At 41.1% G+C, this 19,768-nt stretch overlaps 2 protein-coding genes across 2 annotated transcripts; one reads left to right on the plus strand and one right to left on the minus strand.

Moving 5' to 3' along the window:
• Nucleotides 1-6,893: 6,893 nt before the first annotated feature.
• Nucleotides 6,894-9,926, plus strand: LOC121655401 (mas-related G-protein coupled receptor member B5-like). The gene is made up of 4 exons (XM_042010012.1): nucleotides 6,894-6,953; nucleotides 8,265-8,453; nucleotides 9,101-9,285; nucleotides 9,359-9,926. Exons 2-4 carry the CDS (start codon nucleotides 8,280-8,282, stop codon nucleotides 9,924-9,926), a joined length of 927 nt encoding a protein of 308 aa, XP_041865946.1. The 5' UTR covers nucleotides 6,894-6,953; nucleotides 8,265-8,279.
• A 7,587-nt stretch (nucleotides 9,927-17,513) lies between these two features.
• Nucleotides 17,514-18,693, minus strand: LOC121655402 (G-protein coupled receptor 4-like). Its single transcript, XM_042010013.1, has 3 exons — nucleotides 18,505-18,693; nucleotides 18,169-18,359; nucleotides 17,514-18,078 (listed from the first exon to the last, which is right to left on the minus strand). Exons 1-3 carry the CDS (start codon nucleotides 18,691-18,693, stop codon nucleotides 17,514-17,516), a joined length of 945 nt encoding a protein of 314 aa, XP_041865947.1.
• Between the last annotated feature and the right edge of the window lie 1,075 nt (nucleotides 18,694-19,768).

Here is a 19,768-nt window from a genome sequence, read left to right on the forward strand (position 1 = left end):
GAATACCATGCAATCATTCTTAGCAGTCCTCCCATCCTGATTATAACCATTTATAGACCACCCAAGAAATGCTCAGCTTTTATTAGAGAATTTTCTGATTTTTTATCTATTATCTATAATTCTTATAGTATGATTGTTTTAACTGGTGATTTTAACTTACACATAGATAAACCCTCAGATCCTGTGGCAGCTGAGTTTTTAAGTGTTCTTAGTTACATGGGTTTTATTCAACACATGGGGCAGCCGAGTCACAACGGGGGGCACGCCCTAGACCTCGTCATCACGTATGGCCTGTCTGCTGGTGTGTCCTCCGTTGTCGACTTGGCTGTTTCTGACCACTACTGTGTGTTTTTTAACGTCACCAGTTTTATCCAGCGGGGTGCCTCGGTGAGGACGGTGAGGAAACGTCATCTGACCCCTGAAGTGGCTGCAAACTTTCTCCAGGTGTTAGAGAAATGTCCTCCTGCTGTTTTAACTGCCTCCTGTGATTTTATTGTTGAAAATTTTAACAGTAGACTTCAGTCAGCCCTCAACATTCTTGCCCCACAAAAAACTACATCCATTTATACTAAACCTATAGCCCCATGGAGGAATGAGGAACTGAAGAAAATTAAGAGGAAATGCAGGATGGCTGAGAGGAGATGGAGAAAAAACAAAATAACAATAAATTATCAAATTTACAAAGATCAACAAAAAATATACAATAACGCCCTTAGGAATGCACGAGATAATTACTTTTCAAAAATAATCAGTAACCATAAAAACAACCCCAAAATCCTCTTTTCAACAATAGATAATATCTTAAATCCAGATTCCATTATATCCAATTTTAACCCAACACATGCTCTATGCGAGGAGTTTGCAGACCACTTCGTGGGTAAGGTAGACACTATAAGACGTGATATTTTATCCTTTCAAAATAACATTATTTTAAATACATCTGAGTGTCTGCCTTTACCGGAGGAAACACTGGACAGTTTTGCCCTGGTTAACGCTGTGACACTTGATAAGGTTTTCTCCTCAGTGAGGCCTACCACATGTCTTTTGGACCCAATCCCAACTTCGTTTTTTAAGTCATTTTATGCATCTTTTAGAGACGAGCTTTTAAACATTATGAACTGCTCTCTTCAGACGGGGGTCTTCCCTGCTGACTTTAAAGGAGCTGTGGTGAGGCCCCTGCTGAAGAAGGGCGGTTTGGATTTTAATGACCTTAATAACTTTAGACCGGTGTCCAACTTACCATTTTTAAGTAAAATTTTAGAGAAACTAGTTTTTATTCAGCTCGCTGATTTTTTAAACACACAGAATGTCCTTGAGAAATTTCAGTCCGGGTTTAGGGTGAACCACAGCACAGAGACGGCCCTTTCTAAGATTTTAAATGATCTTAGATTAAATTATGACTTAGAGAAGACAACAGTGTTGGTTCTCCTGGATCTAAGTGCTGCTTTTGATACCGTTGACCACACTATTCTTTTATCTGGTTTAAAGCAGCTCGGCCTCTCTGGTACAGTTCACAAGTGGTTCACCTCATACCTCACAGACAGGACATTTATGGTAAGCATGGACACCTACTCCTCTAGGGTCCGGGAGATCACATGTGGTGTGCCCCAGGGTTCGGTTTTGGGCCCAGTGCTTTTTAATCTATACATGCTCCCTCTTGGCGGGGTCATCAGGAGACATGGGGTCAACTTTCATAGCTATGCTGATGACACCCAGCTGTACATCTCCGTGTCTCCTGATGACTCAAGGCCAATGGATGCTCTTTTTAACTGTATTTTGGACATCAAATCCTGGATGGCAGAAAACTTTCTCCAGCTTAACCAGGCCAAAACTGAGTTTTTAGTCATCGGTCCTGAGGCCCAGAGAGAGAAACTTTTACCTAAACTACAATCATTGTCTTTTAATCCATCTTCACAAGTAAAAAACTTGGGCGTGATTTTTGACTCTGAGCTGACTTTTATTCCCCATATTAAGAATATTACCAAAATAGGTTTTTATCATTTAAAAAACATTGCCAGAGTGCGCCCAATTCTCTCCCGGGCCAACACAGAGACGCTTATGCATGCTTTTATCACAAGTCGTATTGACTACTGTAATGCCCTGCTTTCTGGTCTTCCCCAAAAAAACATCTCAGGTTTACAACTTCTTCAGAATTCAGCAGCACGTGTCCTGACAAAGACCAGAAGGCGGGCCCATATTACACCCATTTTACGATCACTGCATTGGCTCCCTGTGTGCTTCAGGATCGATTTTAAGGTCATTTTATTAGTTTTTAAATGTCTTAATGGTCTTGGACCTTCTTATCTCTCAGATCTGCTTTTACCCTATGAACCCTCGCGATCCCTGCGGTCCTCCGGCAGTAGACTTTTAGTCATTCCTAGGGTCAGGACACACACCCACGGGGAGGCGTCGTTCCAGTGGCGCGGCCCTCACCTGTGGAACAGTCTGCCGGAGGACCTCAGGGTTGCAGAGAACATTCATGTTTTTAAGACTCGGTTGAAGACCCATCTATTCAGCTTAGCTTTTAGTTGATATTCAGTTATTTAAGTCTTAATTAGCTTCGTAATATTTGGTTTTATTACTTCTGACGTTTTATACACTGAATGCTCTTTTACTGCCTTTTATTGTTTCTGGATCCTTCCAGTGTTTCCTCTACGGGGGTCCGTCTGTACTGGGGGTGGTGTCCGGCTGTGGCTGATCGATGCGGTGGGACGTACGTCTTGGCGGTGGGGGCTGGTGTCTCAGCCAGGTCTCCCCGGGCCGCCGTGCTCCTGTGTCCCTGCAGTTGCAGAAACTTGGCAGAATACTGTCCCACCCTTGGTGCAGATGGATCCCCTACTGATGAGGTTTCCTCATTTGTCCATCTGCACCTGGCATCATGTACTTTGAATTATCCTAGGCTGAAGGAGTGTGTGTGCCTGTATGGGGGTTGGGGGGTGAGGGTGATTGGACGGGAATGTTTTTAAATGTAAGGCGCTTTGAGCCACAATCTTGTACGAAAGGCGCTTTATAAATAAAGTTTTGATTGATTGATTGATTGAATACCCTCTCCCTCCCCGCTCCTGACTGTTTATGTAGTGTGTGTTGTGTGCAATTAAAATTGAGAGGCAGTGACTGCAATGAGCCGCGAGCCGGGCCACCTAAGTGGCCCCGCCCCCCATGCACCGCATGCCATGCCCCCCAGGTGTTGTTTGTGTGTTGTGTTTCTTGTGTTTTGGTGTCTCGGTGCAATTAAAACTGAGAGGCGAGCAGCCATGGGGTGCATCCAAGGAGACCACTGAATGGTCTCCTCCGTTCCACCCCGCATGGCTCCACGCCTCCCAACTCCCTACGTGTGTGTGTGTGTGAGACAGAGAGAGCAGGAAGTAAGAGGGGTCCGGGGATGTACGTCCAGAGGGAAGCAAACTTCCCTCTGGATGATGAGCCTTTAGTGGCATTAGGCACCCCTGCTCCCCAGGAGGCCCCCCAGGGCAAGACAGGCCAAGAGAGGCCGCCCCCCACGACCGGGCCATTCAAGGACTGCAGCCAGTGAGCCGCCACCCACCCCAGAAAGTTCCAACCCTCCCACACCCCTAACGGGGAATGAGAGGATGGGGACACGGCAGACCCACGGCCCACCACCCCCAGGCCCGCCCAAGCCCCCCCCCCCCCCCCCACAAGTGCACTTAACCCCGCCCCAACCACACACAGAAACACATGCACACACCTATCTCCTTGCACACTCCCACTCATCATAACTCACATATGCCCTCTCAGCCCAACCCAAAAAATATAAACACTCGCACAGCATCCAACCTTCCCACTCTCACTCCCCAGACACACCCCCACTCATCCTAACACATGCATACGCACACACACAAACATACCCCCCATTCATACAAACATCCAAAGTATAGACACACACACACAACATACAAGCATCCCTGTCTCACACCCCAGCACCTCCCCCTATAATCCCCCGAATCCCACTCAGCCCTCCTTCAAACCCCTACACCCCCCCTGCCCCCGGGCCATACCCTGGGTCCCAGGGTGTCAACCAGACACCAGGGCATGCACCAACCCACACCACGGCAGCACATCCGGGCAGGCCCAGACCCCAGGCACATACGGAGCCCACCACCCCGGAGGGAGGAGGACCACCCCCGGGCACCAGAGCCCAGAACCCCCGCCCAGCCCGCCCCAGAATAGCCCGGCCACCCGGCTCAGGACCGACGCCCACCAACCCAGGCACAACCAGTGGCCTCACCCCCCGCCACGAGGCGACTCCAACCGCTGGCCCCCACAGCCCCCAACGGGGCCAGACTCAGAGCCACCCCCACCGCAGAGCAGCCCGGACCCGCATCACGGGCAACCACAAATAACCCGCAACCACCAGTCACTCCCGGCCATTTCTCAAACCCCCATAGCAACGAGGTCACAGTCCTCCACCTACACTAAGTGATGGAACTAAGCACAGGGGACCAGAAGGAATGAGATTCAGCCGAATAGTTCTTTAAGGAGGCAGACATGGTCTCACTACTGATGTGGTCAACTAAGAGATTCCTAAACTGCTGAATACACAGATTATTTTTGTTTTTCCAGTTCACAAGGATAGTTTTCTTTGCGATGCATAATGCTGTGCGTATCATGTGTGCAGAGTTAATTGCCACATTAATGTCACCCAAGTCACCTAGTAGACATAGTGCGGGGCTTATAGGAATATTACATTTTAACCATGTTGACATGTCCACACATACCTGAAGCCAGAACCTGTGGACAGGTGTGCAGGACCACAAGGCATGGAGGTAGTTGTCTGGTGTGTTTTCATTGCAGTGTGTGCAGATGTTTGATTGTGACAGACCCATCCTGAACATCCGTTGTCCTGTATAATGAGTTCTATGCAGAATTTTGAATTGTATTAGTTGCATATTTGAATTTTTAGACATTTTAAAGGTCTTTAAACATATTTGTGACCATTTATCTTTATTAAAGTTACTGGATAAGTCACCCTCCCATTTTGAAGTTGGAAGACAGATTGAGTCTTCTAGTTTAGATAATAGTCTATATGTTTTTGATAATAGCTTTGGGGCATTAAGATTCATGAATTCTGCCACCCTAATAGGTAGCTGTAAGTTTAATTGATTAATGGTATATTTTTTACATATAATAGATCTACATACACAATAGTAAAGGTACTGCCCTCATTTAGCGTCACTGCTAAATTAGACAGCCAGCTAATATATAAGTCCGCCAATAATTGTACAAGGCTCGTCTTATTTTTTATTGAAAGTCTTGATATATCGTACAACTGAAAGTCAGCGTTGTGTATTCCCACGTTAGATAAACGTAAACGTATCATAAATCTAACAAGTGTACTTGTAAACACAATTATCTGTAAGACACAAAAATATAAACCTAATATTTACAGACACGTGGTATCCAAGGCCAAACTAATGAAATACAAATATATTGCTAAAAGTATTCACTCATCGTCCAAATAACAAAAACCAGGAGTTCCGATCATTTCCATGGCTACAGGTGTATAAAATCCAGCAGCGAGGCATGCAGACTGTTTCTACAAACATCTGTGAAGGAAAGGGTCGCTCTTAGGAGCTCAGAGAGTTCCAGCGTGGTTCTGTGATAGGATGCCACCTGTATTTAAAACGGGGGTCGTTGAGGATGTATCTCTATGGCTAAATTTTACCGGTAACTGGGCTGAAATGAGCCTCCTGGAAGAGGCTAAAACTGGTGAAGTGTCAGTATTACAGAGGCTGTAGTGTAGTGTAGAGGCAGTATCTTTACTCTCAGGCTCGGAGTCTGGTTCAAACATAAATGACTGAATTCCGTAAGCTGCTGCTTGGTCAGGTTTGCTCGCCATCACTAAGCTGTTGATTTTTTGGAGTCAGACGTACGTGCATGCACTGGTCCAGTCCCCCTTCCAACTCTGGCCTCCCTGCAGCCAATCAGCGCGCACCTCATTAACATTAGTCAAAAGCTTGCATGAACTCTCACGAGACAATGTTGTGGTATGAGCAAAGGGTCAGAACAAGCTCTGTGTTTAATCTTTTTTATGTAATACGTTTTAAAAAAAAATATTTAAAGACACTTAGAGGACAGCTGACACATGAAAAGACCAGGTGATGACACCTTTAATGACCCATCGATTAGAGTCGTTTCTGGGAAACATGTAAAACCTGCAGGATACTGACCCAAGATGTCCAGAGTTGGTGATCCCTGATATACATTATATTATATTATCCAGAAGATGGTGATAACCAATAGAACACAGGTGGGCAGGATTTAGCTACCTGGACACAGGTGAGGAAACTAAAAGTAATCTACAATACAAAAAACTAACAGAGCTGCAAAAAATCCAGTCAACTATAAAACACTTAAACTGCACCTACGTGAGAAGAATCTAAACTAATACTTCCTTTTTTAATTTTCTATTGAAAGAATTTCTCAGAAATCTTGTCTGCTGATTGGCTGTCGTTCACATGTACTTTGCAAAATCACTTGTGAATATAACCAGAGGTGGACAAAGCCCAAGAGGAAACATTTTTTCCCTGCAATACACCATTTACATAACACTTAAACACAAACTTTGAGTTAGCAAAACACAAGAAATAGCTTTAACTAGACCCAACTTAAATTTACAGTATGTCTACTTTCAGTTGAATTCTGCAACACATTACCAGAACATTTCAACACACTGCATCAACCCCCATATAAAGCAACTTCAGACAGGATGTGCTTATTCAAAGGTTTCTGTCAGACCACGTGGTGTTTGGGGACATTTGGTGACAAATATCTGATCTTTCTCTTACTGGCTTTGACTAAAAACATTACACAATCATGTATGACAACATTTATTTCCTAAGACTGACAGACATATGCTATGAAAAGCTTCATTTACCATTTGGTCTCAGTTTAATGAGGACGCAGAAACTGATTCAGGTCTCATCTGTCAAAAGGTAAATATTGGAACTTAACCTTTTTAATACGTATAGACTGTAGAGAAGTAGAAAGTACTGTTATAAGATAGAAAGTGTGGTCCAACACCACAAAAAAAGGGAAGTTTGTAACTATGTAACGGGGAGAAAGTATTCAGATTTAGTAAGTAATTTATTTATAAATATTTAATATATACTTAATTGTCATTGTTGGAAATTTGTTATTACTGCTTTTTGAGATAAAAATAAAAAAAAGGTCCAAAAAGTGTTCATTATAAAGCTCTGATCAGACTGGTTTTAGAAGCACAGCAAACAAAGCTACCATCAAAATAAGTCTATAACTTATGAGCTGTATTAACATTAACAATAACACAGACAGTAAATTAGAAATGACAGAATGCCTCAAACATTTCCTCTAAGTTATAGATATTGCAGCCTTGTAGGTGAAAAGACACGTTTAGCACATAAAGTCTTCAATTTCGAGCCCACAACGGTCAGTGTGGTTCAGACATATGCCATTTATTGCACATAACTAAAACCTAAAATATACAATGAAAGGCAGATGACAGACTCGTGCTACGGATGAGAACACATGTAATCACAGTGACGGTACCAGGGTTATACTACACATTCAAATAAAACATGAATCCAATTAATTCCAAATAGAAAACACCATGCTACAAACTACATGCAACCACAAACCACATCACCGTCTAAGTGAACTCCCAGTATCCGGACGGCACCACTGAAAGGACACCATCCACAGCACAAGAAAACAAGAGAAGACAGAGTGTTAAAAACTAAACAACAAATACTAACCTATGCTAAAATAAAAAGTAAAACCAAACCATATAAAACCAAAATAAGCAGCAGCCAGTGCTGTCCCTAAAAACAAAGCACATCAAACAGTAAGCTTCTTATCATTACAACTTAGGGCAGACCCACATTTAAAATCATTAAAAAAACAGCACAAAAAAAACACAAAATAATAAAAAAAATATATAAAATATAAATATTTTATATGATCCACATTACTCCAATTTATAACATTTGTGTTAATGTAAAACTTATTCATGTGCTTAATAAAAAATCTGTAATGCTATTTGTACATTCTTTGCACAAAGATTAAATAAAGAAAAAAAAGAAGGATACAATTTATTTGGTTATAAATCTTTATTTCAAATACAGAAACAAAGCAAAAGAGAAACAGAAAACAACCATTAAAAAAAAAAATCACATCTTACATTAAAATTGCAATGAAAATTCTTCATCTTTGAAAAAGTATTGTACTTTTTAGGCGGCACTTAACATCCACTCATCTAATTAAAACAGGTTTCAGGCTGAAGCATGGACAATGACAACGGTAACCGGACCTCACTGGGGAGCCTCATAAGCTCCCATAAAACCAGTCATGGCTGCTATGATGGCGAAACTGGACTCACCTTCTTTGTGGTGACATTAACCATCGCTTGCATCGGCCTTCCTTTGACCATCATGGCCATCATTGCTCTTTATTCACTGGTATGCACATTATCATATATACAATAAATAAATACAATTTATTTATTGTATTTATTGTACCTATTGTGTGCAGACTTTTCTTGAGCTCTAAATGATAATTAATAATGATAAGTTTTGTTGTTATTTGTGACCCTCAGAGGAGCCACACATTTTCCTTAAATGACATTGTGGTTATTTATAAGATCATTTTAATAAAGTAAAAAGTGAACACATTAAGTTAGGTGTCATAATTGTTGCCCCTGAAAGTATAATTTGATTTAAAAAAAAAACATATGTGGCAATATTGTGCAGTTTCTGGGAAGACAAACATGCCTGGGAAGAGATGACAACATGATTAACTCTTCAATTCCAAATGAATTATATTTGATACAGTTTGAGACCTATTGCATCACTTTATGGTAAAAACAGGTAAAAACTGGTCACAATCTGATGCTTGTTGTCTGTCCCCTGGTGGATATAATGATATTACAATAAAATTCAATACAATCATTTTGACAAGGTAATAAACCATAAACATACCAACATTTTCTTTTTTCTTTTTTGCCACTGTGCAAAAAAAACTTGACTTTTCATTTTTTTTCTTGGGTTGAGCTTTAAAAGGTTAAGTCTGATTCATTTACTTATTGCTTTTTGCTGTGCTGCTGCAGGTACGAAACGATCACGTTGTTCCCGTATACGTCATCAACCTTCTGATAACCGACCTCATTCAGCTCTGCTGCTTAACTGTTCGGGTGGCAGTCAGTGACGGGAGGATTTGTGAGGTTTTCGTTTACATTCTTCAAATTAGTATGATGGTCAGCATCTGCTTCATGGTGGTAATCTCCCTGGAAAGGTAACATCTGTTTATGGATGTGGTATCTGTGGATGTGCTGCTCCTTGGTAACTGTGTGTGTCTTCTATTACAGGTATTTGGTCGTCGCCTGGCCACTGTGGTACAGATTCAGACGAAACATCAAGACATCAGTGATAGTCTGTGTAGTGATCTGGCTCCTTCCTCTTTTATACATTCCCATCTTTTTCTTTGCTTATAACTACACTGAAACAGCTGTAGCTTCCTTCCTGCTCCTTCCATTCCCGCTGCTCTGTTTCTTCCTGGCTGGGACAGTTAAAGCCCTGTCTGCTTCCATCAGTGTCCCTGCAGATGAAAAACGACGAGTTGTGGCAGTTCTGGTCCTGGTGTTGCTGATTTACACTCTGCTGTTTCTGCCTCGTATCATTTATTCCCTAGCAAAGAAATACAGACATGACCCAACTTTTGAAACTGTGACTGTAATTCCAGTTTACTTCAGTCCTCTGGCAGATCTGTTTCTGTATGTTTTCATGAGGAAAGGTGTCTGTGATAGACTTTTAACTGTTCTGTGTTGCTGCAAAATGGACCAAGACGATATGAGCAAATCAAACAAGGAAGGTATCACGTGGGGAACAGACAATCCTTCACGTGAAGAGAAAACAGAGATAGAAGATCAAGTGTAGTTGAACATGTAACCCCCATGTAAATATGGCTGTGATAAACGGTATAAAAGCTTCCACAAATTGTCAGCAATTGAAGGGTAAATTCTTCTGGAAGCGCATGTAAACTCTTGACCAATGAGATGCTGTAAAATGGCGCATTGTGCTGCCTACCACTTCCGTCTCGGAGTGTGGGCCTTCCGCTCCGTCTTTCCGCCACGAACTCTAAGCTGGTGTGAAGGCCGCGCTCTTCAATGGGTGGCGTGAACACTGCTCTAGGCCAGAGAGCGTTGCTAAGGCAACGGACAGGGAGCAGAGGCTTTTATCTTGACAGATAACTCACACCTGCTGGAAACCACCGCTTTTGCTCTCAGTGAGTGAAGGAGGGAGAGGAGTTTTATTTAAGTTGGAATCTATGACTGTTATGGCACGCATGATGTGAGATGATGTTTTTTAATCAAAAAACTGAGTTTATGGACTGCCTGATCAACACTCAGTCATGTTTTTCTATGTGTTATGTATTACCTATTCACATTTCATATATTCCTGTTTGCTTGCTTATTTACATTATTATCCTTAGATTTTAGTGATGTTCATTAGGTTTTGGTTTTGATTAATAGAGCTACAGCTTAGTTGTTATTATTCTGCAGCTTACAGAGAGTGCATTCACAAATAAGATGCAAATAAGTTTTTTTACACTGCTGAAGAAGTAGCAGAGAGGCCCAGAAGGTCTGGGTCTAAGAAGGGAGTTACTCCTTATCTGCTCGCTCCAAAGCAGAGCGGAATTTCCCAGCAAACTCAGAAAATATTAACAAGCAGCCTTTGTGTGAAAAACTGTAAGAATAGATAGATAATGAGGCAGGGAAAAGTGTCTTCTTTTCCTTCAGCTCTGATGCAACCCAGAAGGAGGGACCACTTTGCAGATGCCCACATATGCTTTATCCGCTGATGGAAAAATACTAAGTGGGTTGGTTCTGAGTTGTTTTCTGTCGATGGAAAAATACTGAGTGGGCTGGTTTTGGGTGTTTTTCTGTTAGTGGGAAGGTATCAAGTGGGATGGTTTTTAAGTTATGTATATACACTGGTGATATTTTGGAGAGAGTCAGATTTTACGGAGATTTTTGGAGATTGTACGGAGATTTTGCGGAGGATCTGCAGAGATTTTTGGACCCTCATCCCTTTGCTGGGATAGATTTTTGTTTTCTTGTGCTGCGGATGGTGTCCTTTCAGTGGTGCCGTCCGGATACTGGGAGTTCACTTAGATGGTGATGTGGTTTGTGGTTGCATGTAGTTTGTAGCATGGTGTTTTTTATTTGGAATTAAATGGATTCATGTTAATTTGAATGTGTAGTATAACCCTGGTACCGTCACTGTGATTACATGTGTTCTCATCCGTAGCACGAGTCTGTCATCTGCCTTTCATTGTATATTTTAGGTTTTAGTTATGTGCAATAAATGGCATATGTCTGAACCACACTGACCGTTGTGGGCCCGTAATTGAAGACTTTATGTGCTAAACGTGTCTTTGCACCTACAAGGCTGCAATATCTATAACTTAGAGGAAATGTTTGAGGCATTCTGTCATTTCTAATTTACTGTCTGTGTTGTTGTTAATGTTAATACAGCTCATAAGTTAAACACTTATTTTGATGGTAGCTTTGTTTGCTGTGCTTCTAAAATCAATCTGATCAGAGCTTTATAATGAACACTTTTTGGACTTTTTTTTTAACTCAAAAAGCAGTAATAACAAATTTCCTACAATGACAATTAAGTATATATTAAATATTTATATATAAATTACTTACTAAATCTGAATACTTTCTCCCCGTTACATAGTTACAAACTTCCCTTTTTTTGTGGTGTTGGACCACACTTTCGATCTTATAACAGTACTTTCTACTTCTCTACAGTCTATACGTATTAAAAAAGTTTAAGTTCCAATATTTACCTTTTGACAGATAAGACCTGAATCAGTTTCTGCGTCCTCATTAAACTCAGACCAAATGGTAAATGAAGCTTTTCATAGCCTATGTCTGTCAGTCTTAGGAAATAAATGTTGTCATACATGATTGTGTAATGTTTTTAGTCAAAGCCAGTAAGAGAAAGATCAGATATTTGTCCCCAAATGTCCCCAAACACCACGTGGTCTGACACAAACCACTAAATAACTACATCCTGTCTGAAGTTGCTTTATATGGGTGTTGATGCAGTGTGTTGAAATGTTCTGGTAATGTGTTGCAGAATTCAACTGAAAGTAGACATACTGTAAATTTAAGTTGGGTCTAGTTAAAGCTATTTCTTGTGTTATGCTAACTCAAAGTTTGTGTTTAAGTGTTATGTAAATGGTGTATTGCAGGAACAAAATGTTTCCTCTTGGGCTTTGTCCACCTCTGGTTATATTCACAAGTAATTTCGCAAAGTACATGTGAACGACAGCCAATCAGCAGACAAGATTTCTGAGAAATTCTTTCAACAGAAAATTAAAAAAGGAAGTATTAGTTTAGATTCTTCTCATGTGGGTGCAGTTTAAGTGTTTCATAGCTGACTGGATTTTTTGCAGCTCTGTTAGTTTTTTGTATTGTAGATTACTTTTAGTTTCCTCACCTGTGTCCAGGTAGCTAAATCCTCCCCACCTGTGTTCTATTGGTTATCACTATCTTCTGGATAATATAATATAATGTATATGAGGGATCACCAACTCTGGACATCTTGGGTCAGTATCCTGCAGGTTTTACATGTTTCCCAGAAACGACTCTAATCGATGGGTCATTAAAGGTGTCATCACCTGGTCTTTTCATGTGTCAGCTGTCCTCTAAGTGTCTTTAAATATTTTTTTTGAAAATGTATTACATAAAAAAGATCAAACATAGAGCTTGTTCTGACCCTTTGCTCATACCACAACATTGTCTCGTGAGAGTTCATGCAAGCTTTTGACTAATGTTAATGAGGTGCGCTCTGATTGGCTGCAGGGAGGCCAGAGTTGGAAGGGGGACTGGCCCAGTGCATGCACGTACGTCTGACTCCAAAACATCAACAGCTTAGTGATGGCGAGCAAAGCTGACCGAGCAGCAGCTTACGTAATTCAGCCATTTATGTTTGAACCAGACTCCGAGCCTGAGAGTAAAGATACTGCCTCTACACTACACTACAGCCTCTGTAATACTGACACTCAGGGGCGCTGCTAGAGATTTTGGGCCCCATGAAAAGAAACTGAGTGGGCCCCCCCTGAAAATTTTAATAGTGTCATACATCCAATTGGCAATTTTAATGCTAATTTTACCATCAAAATGGCATTAAAAGAAATTAAATTAAAAGAAATTAAAAGAAAAACATGACAGGCTAGTTGGTAGGGGAAGCACTAAAAATACAATGAAGTTAATTTAGATTCAACTATTTGCTGCAAGACGGAAACTTTATATTTAAAAACCCATCTATCTTTTTTTAAATACTTAATTATCTCATGATAATTACAAAACAAATTACAAATACAAAACTTTAATACAAAATAACCTCATTCATGAAAATGAAATGCATTTATAATCTGTCGAGAAATAAATCAAATCTCAGCTAAAACACCATCAAAAACAAAATGACCACTCAATCTTTATGGCTTATTGTATTGCGAGCATTATCATCATTAAATCAGAAGCCAAAAAAAATTAGGTAGGCTCAGAAACAAAACATAGCAGGACCTCACATGGTTTACTGTATTATATGAACTAAATGTAATACGGTCACAAGCAAACCACTGTGGAGATTTACAGCCAAACAACGGCTGGGAGCATCTTTAAAATTAAATAATCACATTTTAAAAGGTAGAACTTTGTGTAATAAGATATCAAGGAGTAGTAAAGGTGCGCTACTGCTGAGTCAAGCTCTTCTCATTCACCATCACTGTCCTTGCTCAGCATTTTTCAGCAAGAACCCAACGTGGAGCTTTCTCTGAGGAGAATCACTTATCAAGTCCTGAAGTCCAGCTTTCTATTCTATCAGCTGTTCTATCATATAATATCTCCAGTCGTGTAATGTCATGTGTAACAGCATCACAATCATTATTTCTGGTGGTCTCACACTATTTTGTTTTACTCAAAGGTGCTTTCAGTGATTTCACCAACAATGTCAAGGGAAATTGATTTGACTACTAATCCTCCACGTCATTGTTCCTCTCATATAGCAACACGAAGTCTAATTTATCTCCAGATCTGTAGACTCACCGGTGAAGCATTAGATTAGTGGGGGAACATATATGATGCTATATGGTTGTTGCTAGTTAATCTTCTGATATCTAGAAAATATACATATTTCTCTGATTGGATTGAAAGCAGTCTGCTGCACTACAAATGTCTCTGTTCCTACTGCAAAGCAGGAGGATGAGTCCAAACTACTGACCTGACCTAATATTACAGTGATAGCTGAGAAAATAACTGCAAACTATATTAATAATTCAGAAATTTTTTCTGTTATATAATGTTTTTTTCGCCACAGTAATCAACCAATTCAACACTCAGCTGCTCACCTCGTTCCTCAGGGCCCACCTGGACATGTTCAGGTGGGCGGGGAAGGAGGGGGACATGTTCAGGTGGGCGGGGAAGGAGGGGGACATGTTCAGGTGGGCGAGGAGGGAAGGGGGGGTCTGGCAGCATCTGCTTCAGCTGCCCTCGTGTCTGTTCGGACATGTATGATGTTTTAGCAGAGCAGCTTGCTAATCGTTTGCCTGCCTTGATTATTTGATTAAAACAAAAGTGAAATGAAATAAAATCCAGAGTTTTCTTCAGAAATATGAGCTAATATGGGAGCAAAGTGAGCTAGCTTATATGAACAAAGTGTAGGAGAGACAACAAGCTGATGTTCCACAACTTTCCATCAGACGAGCTAACTGACCACCTCGCCTCTGAAAGAACTGGGTGACGTACTGGCCACCCCTCTGCTCTCTCTCCAGTCTCAGCTTTTTTTCTTTTTAAAAATTTCCTATTTTGGGGGCATCCTGCTGTCTTCGCATCCACTGGCAGTCTGTCTGCTGAAGGAGCAGGTGGACTGAACCATTTAAGTGAAATATAGTTCAGAAGTGTTTCCAAAACAAAGAAACTTAGTGATACCATTGCATTGTAACCAAAATGTTTGTGTGATTATAGGTTTATCATTGAGTATTAGATCATTTTGTTAGTATTACAGTTGCATTGAGGGCCCTTCTGGGCCCCCTGTCAGTCATGGGCCCCGAGAATCCTTCCCCTTTACCTCCCCTTTTCGGCGCCCTAGCTGACACTGGACCAGTTTTAGCCTCTTCCAGGAGGCTCATTTCAGCCCAGTTACCAGTAAAATCTAGCCATAGCGATACATCCTCCACGACCCCTGTTTTACATACATGACGTGAAAATGTCAGTGAAATAGAAAGTTTGTGTTCTGGTTCGGTGGTAAAATCTGACTACATGATGGTAACCTTGTTAGATTAAATGATCATATGATCACTGCTGTGTTGTGGTAGCAAGACTAGTAAAGCTACAACTGTGACCACACACCTTCATCACAAACCATCAATCATGAATACTGTAGTGCTGTGTGGTAGCAGGCATGAGAAATAAGAAATAGATAAGTCATTTACAAAAATATATACGTGGCAGAGCACTTCACCCCACTTATAAAAAGAAAACACAGGGCTCATTTGTACATTGCAGGGGGGTAAACTTTTAGGCTCGTCTCTTAGCATTAGCGTTAGCATTAGCTGCATCATCTTAACTCACGTCTCAGACACAGTAAAGCATAACTTTATATCTAACCAGGATGTCATTAATCTCTCAGATGGAGAAGGCCCACTCCACCCTGTCAAACAGGTCAAAGAACTTGCCAGGTAATGGTGGGGTATGGTCTTTTGGTGGAACTCTTTCATGGACCACTGAAATGACTACAGTGGTGGTGACAAAGCAAACTACTGCGTAGATGAATGCTATGCCCGTCTTCCCCCACTCTGTAGGGAACGGGGATTGTGTAGCTTCTATTGTAGTCATAGGGATGTGGACCATCTCCATCCCAAAGTCTTTTCTCCCCAATGCACCATTCCTCTGGGGCTTACTAATTCCATTAGGAAGTCCACCAACATGCCCATTTGCATGACCATTTTTGTGAGCCTCAATATGGCTCTCTATTTGAAGAGTCTCAAGACGCTCTAAGAGCTGCTGTCCACCATCTGATGATACCAACGAGAGGGGAGACCTCTGGAAATCTGCCTCAGTGAGCCCAAGAAGGCCAGGCCCACGTCTCAGACACAGTAAAGCATAACTTTACAGGGACACATCTACAACAGGTCTGCAAACAGTCCCCTCTAGTTTATGGTCAAAAGTAAGAATAAATAAAGTAGACCTTGATCACATATCGTACTTTTAAGGCCTGGGTTACAAAGTGATTTACACAGTCACAGGGCTAGAAGCAAAAAGGTCACGAGACATAACAATGTGATGTAAAATGTAGAAACACAAGTCAGGAAAACAATAATGACATGAGGCTAAACAGTGTAAAGCCAAAGCCTAAAACTCTGTAAGTCAGTCCTAAAAAACATACTGAAAAGTTGGGTCTATAATTGTGGCTTAAAATACCCAAGAAAGCTTGCAGACCCCCAGACGAAGACTGGGTCCATGATCTGGGCTCCAGAACTGCAAATAGTTCCCTCTAGTTTGTAGTTGAAAGTCAAAAACATTAGTTAGATCAGAGGACCTTAGAGGTCTGACAGGAGAATAAAGAGTTCACAGTTTACAAAAGTTTGTTTACTGATGAGAAGGATTTTAAACTGGATCCTGAATCTGATTGGAAGCCAGTGTAGAGACATGCTACAGGGTCTTCATGAGCAGTCTGGTTCCAGAGTTTAGGACCAAGTTTAGTCTTGTATCGGAAAGACTCCAATGTACTCTCTTTTAAAGCAGCTGTTACTGTTTCTATGGTGACCTGCAACCAGATTAAACCACTGAAAAAAAGGCCTTTAGCTACATTAGTCTTGTTAATGTTAGCTCTTGTTTGTGTGTGTCAAACACTGTCTCTGTCCATGTGTTGAATGAAATGCCTGCTGTATGATACCTGCAGCTTACTGGCCTCTAAAAGCCTTTGGTCAAACATGTGTTGCATCTTTAAAGTTCTAAATATATAAATATGGTATGGCTTTGATGCATTGGTAAATTTTAACAATTGCTTTGACTTTTTTTTATCACCTTTTTGTCAATTTTATCCAGTTGATTTATTTTTCTTTAGATAGATAGATGTTTTTTTCATAGATGGATTGTTGTTTTCAGAAGTGCACTTTCATAAATATGTGCTGTCCCTGACAAATAAGAAAATAAATAATAAATAAAAACATGTAATAGGAGAGTGCTTGGATACTTTGTGATATTCTCTACCTTAATCAAACCCTGAACAGGAACTGGTGAATCCAGGAAGAGCTCCTACACAAACATGTTTTGAGACAACAGAGTCTTTCCCTTAGCATGATGACATGAAAGCTAAATGAACAGTTTCTAATTCTAACTAATGTGTATAACCTCATTTCTGGGCAGAAGAGTTTTCTTCTGACAGGAAAATTACACTATAAAGTTCCACTAATTACAAAATAATCTTTACAGAGAAAGATTATTATGAAAGCACCTGCACAGAGGAGATGTCCTCGGTGGTCATGTCACTGCTTTGGCCTCCTCCTTCCTCTTTCATTACATTACAACAACACAGGCAGGCCAGCAGCTTGTCTGGAGCTCCTTTTCTCATGAAGACATACAGAACTAAATCTGCCAGAGGACTGAACTGAAGGAACGATAAGTGGAAGCCATAGTAAGAATCTTCAGTTCTATAGAGCGGATATCTATATAATATCATCTTCAGGAGCTGGATGACTGAGGGCATGAACAGCAAAGTGTAAATGAGAAGCACCAGGACTAAAATTCCTACAATTCTACGTTTTTCCTCAGAAGGGACGGATCTAGCAGAAGATATAACTTTAACTGTCCCAGCTAGGAAGAAGGTGAGAAGAGGAAGGGGGAGGAGGAGGAAGATAAATCGGAAAATGAGCTGGTACAAGTCAGACGTCAGCAATGCAACAAGAAGCTCAATGAGACACGTAATCCAGACCACAAAGGAGACCACAGCAGAGAACCTGACACTTCGTCTGAAGCGGTACCACAGCGGGCAGGCGACGACCAGAAACCTGCAACAGATGACGCACAGATGACACAACAGTTAATATGTTGTTGCAGTGTTTTATCCAAAAATGCTACAGCACACACACATGGTCTACCTTTCCAGGGCAACACACATCATGAAGCCAACGCTGGCCAACACACCAAAGTAGTAGATCAATATGGAGACGTAGATGACCCTGGAGAACCTGCGTCCTGTTCCTGTCCAGATCCCAAAGCAACAAATCTGGATGATGTCAGAGATGAGGAGATTGATGACATAGACTGGTGCAACATTGTCATCACGGATCTGCAGTGAAAAGAAAAACAGCAGAGACTGTGTCAGATAATCACTCAGCATGAGCTGTGTACCACACATAGAGTTCCCTGTGAGCCGACAGATATCTGGCTTCTGATGGAAAGCGACAGACAAATGTTCAGAATTCTTTACATACCAGAGAATGAAGAGCGTAAATTGCCAGTAAGATCAGAGGGAAACATATCCATATCACAATCCATGCAATCACATATGAGACTGGTGGCAGCCCGTCTTCAAACAAGTAATTAAACTCCTCAAACATGGAGTAATTATAGTAGAGATAGTCTGTACCATTGGAATAGTCATACAAGCTGTAGAAATCCATTTCTCCCAGTTCAACCTGAAAGAAGAAGAAAGACCAGCTAGGTAAAGATTATTTTATCCCTACATAAACTACTCTTTGACATCAGAAATACTTTAATTATATATATGTAAGTTGAGTAAAATGCTATACATACATGTGAAAAAGTAAACTTACCATTTCAGTGCTGATGTAGAGTCAACAAATTGCATACACATGGAGCTGACTGCACACTGTTTCATGCCAGCCTGTGTGTAGCTGTAGCTCAGAAAAATTGCACAACACTGTTTCCTCTTCTGCTTTTGATGGCTTTCATCCATATCCGGATCCATCCATATTCTTTATGTATCAGAAACTAATAAAATGTATGATAATTCCCCTCTTTATGCTTCTGAGTTTTTTTTTTGCTTTTTTTTTTTGTTTTTTTTTGTCATCATGAGTGTTGGAGTAAGCAGAAGTTGACAGTTCAAAGTTGACAGTATATTTATATAATATTTGCATTTCTTCACATATTTTTGATTCATGTTTTTGATTTATGTTTGGTTTATGCTTGGAATTGATAACTTTAAATGTCAAACAGGAGGGAAATGTTAGAGTAAGCAGAAGTTGACAGTTTAAAGTTTCTCCCTTAAGGATTTGCGGTCTCACCCACCCTGCAGAGGACAGGATGTGGTGGTCACTGCTCTGTGCGATAAGGGTCATGAAGTGATGTATGCTGATGTGTTTCCCTGTTTGAACTTTGCTTGAACTTTGCTTGCTCTACTGAAGTGCAATATCTGCTCAATAAAGAGGCTGCGCTGGGGTTGAGACTTCGGAGTTGACACCAGACACTCTCTGAGTGCTGAACCACCGTCTCTCCCCATCGCGATGAAGCTGACTTCACTCTGAGTTCTTTGTGTCTTATTTTATGATAGAAAAATACCCGTCAATGAGTGTGAATACCCATCAATGAAGGTGAGGCTGTCAGAAGTGGCATGAGGGAGAGCGTATGCAAAGGTGTGTGTGTATGTGTGTGTGTGTGTGTGTGTGTGTGTGTGTGCGTGTGTCACAGGGGTGACAAGATTGTTTGTGTGAGTGTGTGTGTGTCTGCAGCCCTGCC

This window comes from Melanotaenia boesemani, chromosome 16, assembly GCF_017639745.1.
Source record: "Melanotaenia boesemani isolate fMelBoe1 chromosome 16, fMelBoe1.pri, whole genome shotgun sequence".
Taxonomy (NCBI): domain Eukaryota; kingdom Metazoa; phylum Chordata; class Actinopteri; order Atheriniformes; family Melanotaeniidae; genus Melanotaenia; species Melanotaenia boesemani.

Excerpts from the sequence above, each read along its gene's own strand:
- LOC121655401 (XM_042010012.1), top strand. The coding sequence starts at position 8,280 with ATGGACAATGACAACGGTAACCGGACCTCACTGGGGAGCCTCATAAGC. Across the intron at positions 8,454-9,100 it reads TCATTGCTCTTTATTCACTG|GTACGAAACGATCACGTTGT; the intron begins GTATGCACATTA and ends GTGCTGCTGCAG. Across the intron at positions 9,286-9,358 it reads GTGGTAATCTCCCTGGAAAG|GTATTTGGTCGTCGCCTGGC; the intron begins GTAACATCTGTT and ends CTTCTATTACAG.
- LOC121655402 (XM_042010013.1), bottom strand. The coding sequence starts at position 18,693 with ATGGATTTCTACAGCTTGTATGACTATTCCAATGGTACAGACTATCTC. Across the intron at positions 18,360-18,504 it reads TTTACGCTCTTCATTCTCTG|ATCCGTGATGACAATGTTGC; the intron begins GTATGTAAAGAA and ends TTTTCACTGCAG. Across the intron at positions 18,079-18,168 it reads ATGTGTGTTGCCCTGGAAAG|GTTTCTGGTCGTCGCCTGCC; the intron begins GTAGACCATGTG and ends CATCTGTTGCAG.